The sequence below is a fragment of the Oryzias melastigma genome, unplaced genomic scaffold, assembly GCF_002922805.2.
Source record: "Oryzias melastigma strain HK-1 unplaced genomic scaffold, ASM292280v2 sc00204, whole genome shotgun sequence".
Taxonomy (NCBI): domain Eukaryota; kingdom Metazoa; phylum Chordata; class Actinopteri; order Beloniformes; family Adrianichthyidae; genus Oryzias; species Oryzias melastigma.
Window position 1 is genome coordinate 564871 of NW_023416880.1, and position 6141 is coordinate 571011.

The following is a 6141-nucleotide window of genomic DNA, read 5'->3' on the forward strand; positions in this document are numbered from 1 at the left end:
TGGCCCCCGAGGAGCACCCCACCCTGCTGACGGAGGCCCCCCTCAACCCCAAAGCCAACAGGGAGAAGATGACCCAGATCATGTTCGAGACCTTCAACGTCCCCGCCATGTACGTGGCCATCCAGGCCGTTCTGTCCCTCTACGCCTCCGGCCGAACCACAGGTGAGTCCAGGATCCGATCTCCACAGTCTGGTGATGAAGGGCCTCCTTAAGAAATTTAGATGAAAGTTCTCTAAATCGGTTCAGGATCAGATTCAGTCACATGACAGGGTCTATATTTAGAATGTTACTGTGTAGTTTTGGATCTGTAGTTGATACCTTAGTCCCAACTGTCCCTACAGGTGAAAACGGTCGGTCAGCTGGTTAAAAAAATGGTCAAACCTGCACAAAATATCAAGACCGCTCAGTGAACCCGAAGAGAGAAAATCGTCAGTACATTTTTTTCTATGGGCGTGCTGCGGGCGACAGGTCGTAGTGAACACTTATGCAACACATAAGTGTGACGTAGGTGAGACACAGGTGTGTCATACAGATTTTTCAAATCCTCCAGGATCCCAGTAGTTCACGTGATACGTGCGCACTCCTTGCTTCATCCTGACTGATGGAAATGAGAAAATGCAGCATTTGTGCTGATTAGCTTGTGAAGTTTTATCTTCTATGTTTTTAACCTGCAAAGGTTTGTCTTTTACATTTTACCGTTTGAAGCATTTGTTTTTATGTTTTTTAACTTGTGAACTTTTGTCTGTGAAAAGTTCTATATAAATAAAACTAACTTACTAACTTACTTACACTAATGACTAGGACACAGTATGATTAGGGCTGGGTTAATAAAATCGATTAATCGATTTTAATCGATTCAAGCTTAATAGATCATTAATTGATTCATAAAAAAACATAAATCATTTTAGCACATAAAGTTAAAGTCCGCTAGCTTGATGCTAACATTTAATGGAATTTCCCATAGGACGGCTAATGCTAACACTCGGTCGACCTAAACACACATTGCTAAATAAATTAACATATTTATATGAATTTTCCAAACTCTTTTAAGGAAATATTTTTTAAAGTAACCATTTGTGTTTTAAAACACGTTTTTTTTTGTTCTTATTTTCTTCCTCTGGAATAAGGTGTACTGCTATAGCATGATCGCCACCTAGTGGTCAAACTGAAACGTCCTCCAGGAGAAGCAGAACAATGTTTCCAATGTTAATGATCTGAACATTTTAGTTAGAACTTCTCCTTTAGAGAATCCATGTAACTCCGTATGATATTAATAATCTCATTATTTCACTGATACATTTACAGTATGTGAACTGGATCAGATTAATATAAATATATTCAAATCATATAGTAGATTATTAATGTATTTCTAAGCAAATTTGTATAAATGTGTAAACTCAAAATTGAACTGAATTGAAGAATCGAAAAAATCGGAAATTTCTGGAATTTATAACTGATACCCAGCCCTACGTATGACAGCATCTCCTGTTACCCATACGGATACTTCACGTACACGCACAACAATGGTACGTTCCATTTTCGTGACGTCCCAAGGAACTATAAGACACACATGCGCTTGACTTAAGATGCAGCCGCTCCTCTACATGACCTTTTACAGACCCAGACAACCAAACGAGTCAAACCCCCAACAACATGTGAGTCAGGCTTTACTTCTGACCCGCAGGAATCGTTCTGGACTCTGGTGATGGTGTGACCCACAACGTGCCCATCTATGAGGGCTACGCTCTGCCGCACGCCATCATGCGTCTGGACCTGGCGGGCCGGGATTTGACCGACTACCTGATGAAGATCCTGACTGAGCGCGGTTACTCGTTCGTCACCACAGGTAAGCTTTCAAAACCGAAAGGGGTTCCTGAATGCTGCTGAGAGAGGCTCACCTCAAGCTGTTCCTTCCAGCGGAGCGTGAGATTGTGCGCGACATCAAGGAGAAGCTTTGCTACGTTGCTCTGGACTTTGAGAACGAGATGGCCACGGCAGCGTCTTCCTCCTCCCTGGAGAAGAGCTACGAGCTTCCGGACGGTCAGGTCATCACCATCGGCAACGAGCGCTTCCGCTGTCCCGAAACTCTCTTCCAGCCCTCCTTCATCGGTCAGAACCTCCTGATTCCACCGTCTCGTCCTGCTCTCTCCGTTTGATCTAAATCTCTGCCTCTCACCTGAGCAGGTATGGAGTCTGCCGGGATCCATGAGACCGCCTACAACAGCATCATGAAGTGTGACATCGACATCCGGAAGGACCTGTACGCCAACAACGTGCTGTCCGGCGGCACCACCATGTACCCGGGTATCGCTGACCGCATGCAGAAGGAGATCACGGCTCTGGCTCCCAGCACCATGAAGATCAAGGTACGCCGAATCCACCTGAGATGGGAGGTTCTACCACGAGGAGGGAGAAAAGGACCAGGAAGACTTTAGTGAAGGAGAAGAATCTTAAAGATGGGTTTAGTGTTCAGCCTGAGATTCTGCAGCTCGAATGTCTCACTTTAAGTTTTTACTTTTGATTTAAAAAAACAAAACAATTTATATGGAGATGAATTGGGACCAATATTATTTGAAACCCAAATAAAACTACTTGAAAAAAATATTGGTGTTTTTCCCAGAAAATAAAAAAAGTAAAATATCCAAAACTTTTTGCGATTCTATAATAAACTTAACCATTTTGAGCTTTAAAAGTTCTGTTTTTTAGGTTTCAAAACTCACAATTTCAATGTAAAAACGTATTTTTCAGTTTCAAATCTTTTTTTCTCTTATAGCTTTTTTTGTTAGCCCCGTCCCAATGCGCCACAACAGGGAACAAAGTTTTTAAACTCAAAATTTTTAGAATTAAAACTGAAAAAAATCTAAGATTTGAAACTGAAAAAAAATATGTAATTAAATTTTTTGTTTGTTTGTTTTAAACCTAAAAAGCAGAACATTTGAAGCTGAAAATAATTATGTTTATTTTAGAATTGCAAAAAGTTCTGAACATTTTAAATATATTTTGGGCAAACACAAATATTTTTTCAATTAGTTTTATTTGGGTTTAAAAAATATTGGCATCAATTTAGCTCCATACAGATAATCATAGACTGTATATAAGAATACAGCCATTTTCTTACTGTAATTATCACAGTTCTCAGAGTCAGTGAATGCAGCAGGACTGAAGTTACCACCCTCACTGATTTTGATTGGTTCTTTGTGTTAGCCCCGCCCCAACGAGGCTTAAAGTTTTGAAACAGAAATTTTTAGATTCGAAAAAAAAAAAAAGACTTGAAAGTGTTTTTATTTGGTTTCAAATATTTGTGGCCCTGATTTGGCTCCATAAATTTATGCAAAATTATCATCAGTAAATATCAAAATACATTTGTTCAAAGGATTAAACCAGAGATAAAGCTCTAAAATTAAAAGCTAAAACATCAACGAGCGATCTGCAGAAACGTTGTTTCTTCTGGAAGTTTGTGTTTGGATTATCACGGATCCTCTCGACTCACCAGAACCACTTTATGAATCCATCAGAAACTGTGAGAATGTAGTTAAGACATTTGTGATCTCCTATCCTCATCTAAGAAAGCCAGAAGTTCATAAATCCCAGCTTCTAATAGAAAAATAAAATCTAGTTTCTTTGTCTTTTTGTCAAATGAAGAAGTTCTGTGATCCGAGGTGTTTTCCGGAAACCAAACGTAAACTTTCCTCCCTCCCTGCAGATCATCGCCCCTCCGGAGCGTAAATACTCCGTCTGGATCGGCGGCTCCATCCTGGCCTCCCTCTCCACCTTCCAGCAGATGTGGATCAGCAAGCAGGAGTACGACGAGGCCGGCCCGAGCATCGTTCACCGCAAGTGCTTCTAACCTCCAGAACCTCAACGGCGCCGGACTCTGACCCGACTTCATCTCCCAGCGAGATGCTTGTTTTGCAGGAGCAGGGGGCGTGTTTTTCATTTGTAAATAAGTTATTTATTCCGTATGTTTGTCATGTTTTGAATGTGAATCCTTCTCTGTGTGAGGTACGACGCGCTCCGATCCGGACCGTCTGAAAGAAAAAGACCAAATGAAACAAATCGTTAAAATAAATAAAAGTATGAACTGATGCTCGGCTGCTGTGTGGTTTTGAAACTGAAGTCAAAAAACTTCCGTATGATCCTTCTTGTGGCTCTTGAAGACGCATTGAGAAGTTCAAAATCAGCTGTTTGACACTATTGAGCTTCTTTAGAATTCTCAGCTGTTGTGTTCAGGTGGAGAGGACTGAGTCTGCGCAGTCCGTTTGCTCTGAACGTTTATTTTCAGCCTTCATTCCTACGTTTGTGTCTTTTCTTTCAGAATAGCAGAAAACATCACTGCAAAAACCGGAAGTGAGCTTCTTTTTCAAAATAAGTTAACTTATTATCATCTGTAATGATATTTAAAAAACAGTTTTTTACGTTCTAGTAGAGAGGCAGTAGCAACTCATTGATATAATTTAGTGTTGTTAACATGTTAGAAAAGAAATAATAAACTTTACATTTAATGGTCAGTGTTTTGAATGAGTTAATTCTTTTTCCCGATGCCATTCCTAATTTAGTTCATCCACTTTGTAAAGCTAATAAATAAAATTAAAAAAGAAATGTTTTCAGGGTTTCTTTCCAGTTCAAATTTATTGGCATCTAGCTTTAAAAGTGGGAATTTAGATAATTAAAGAAGATCTTTAATTTGTGTTATTTTTATTTTTAAATAAGTCCATCTGATGGATGCATCAATCCGATTTCTGTACTACTGTAGAATAAAATGACTCTTTTGACTCTTTTTCTTTGTTTCTTTCTTTCTTTATTTTTTATAAACTATAAACAACTAACTTTTAATATTTTTTTTTATCGTTCCAAAAGATGAATTGCATTTCTCTATGATATTTTTCGAATACAATACGCCTCCTGGCTTTTTTTTTTTCTTCTTCTTCTTTACCGATGACTGAGGGACAAAATAGTTAAGCTGGTTTTATTTATAATGAAAAACAACTTTTACCTTTATCGTTTCTGAACGCGCTTTTATTTTGAAAGACAAAGGAAACAGCCATGTGCCATAGAAGCTAACTTCCTGCTTTAGCTCTCGGTGTTTGCCGTCGCTCAGCGGGGCGATGCTCGCCTTCTGACCGCTGAACAGCGGGGCAGCGCGGCGGATTCAGCAGCTCGGACTCGCGTGGAACTTACCTCCGGCGGGTGAACCGTAAATGTTGGCGTTAACGGCGGCACAGCAGCCCGCAGAACGGCGGGTTTAGCGCTTTTACACCAGCGCGTGTTTTTCAAACGCAGGTAGGAGAGGGGAATGGATGTTTTATTGTTATTATTACATTTTACTCATATTTGTCAGATTTTAAGCCTTAAAATTCAAATTCTCCAAACGTTCATGTTTAATAAATATGGATATATCACATATATTGATGCTATATTACGTATAATTAAGGTACCACTGTAAACATGCACTAAAATCAAGCAGTTTCCGATGAGGAATAATAAATAAAATCAGAATAAAGCAGTAAATCAAGGATAAAACGGGGGAAGGTGAACCGGATCCTATAGTTTAATGTTTCCCCGCTGAGCTGAATAATTTAGGTGTTTGTAGGGACTGAGGTTAGTGTGACAGAATGAGAGGAGAAGCAGAGAAACATGCTGAGAAATGTGGGCGGAAAGCGTCCTGACGAAACCGTGATGAAGGTTGTGAGTAATGGAAGCTAAAGCGGAATAAGCCCCTCATGGTAATCTGGTATGGATGAGACGGTGGGCGTGGCCTACAGGTAAACATGCAACTGGATGGAACAATTGTAAGTCATACATTGACACTAAAGAGCTAGTTGGTCATTCAGGTTAATGATCTCACCTGTAAACACCTGGATGTTCAGGAGGACTTCCATATTTGTCAAATAGAACAGAATATTTGAGGAAACCATCCACTTATGTAATTGTACCCTAATTACAAGCAAGTGGACTCTGGTGTGGTTCAGTGTGAATGTGAAGGAACCGCTCGGACCTGAAGGGAGGATTTTCTAATGTTTACATTTTATTTCCTTTTTTTTATTTACTCATTTCTTTAATTGTTTTGTTCTTGGCCATTTTTTTATTATTATGATATGGCTGCAGTTTTGTTTTGTGTGTGTGTGTCGGGGGGGGGGGGGG

At 39.7% G+C, this 6141-nt stretch overlaps 2 protein-coding genes across 2 annotated transcripts in view; both read left to right on the forward strand.

Annotated features, from left to right (window-relative positions):
* acta1a (actin alpha 1, skeletal muscle a) overlaps positions 1 to 4085 on the forward strand; it is a 5623-nt gene extending 1538 nt beyond the window's left edge. The window contains 5 exon segments of the mRNA XM_036210729.1: positions 1 to 162; positions 1685 to 1846; positions 1918 to 2109; positions 2185 to 2366; positions 3704 to 4085. The exon segment at positions 1 to 162 is cut by the window's left edge and continues 7 nt beyond it. Coding sequence (XP_036066622.1) covers positions 1 to 162; positions 1685 to 1846; positions 1918 to 2109; positions 2185 to 2366; positions 3704 to 3847 — 842 coding nt within the window. The 3' untranslated portion in view covers positions 3848 to 4085.
* A 980-nt stretch (positions 4086 to 5065) lies between these two features.
* The window catches only part of ccsapa (centriole, cilia and spindle-associated protein a), a 6405-nt gene continuing 5329 nt past the window's right edge, over positions 5066 to 6141 (forward strand). Inside the window, exon 1 of the mRNA XM_024260676.2 lies at positions 5066 to 5280. The gene's annotated coding sequence lies outside the window, so the exon portion shown is untranslated. The remainder of the gene's footprint in view (positions 5281 to 6141) is intronic.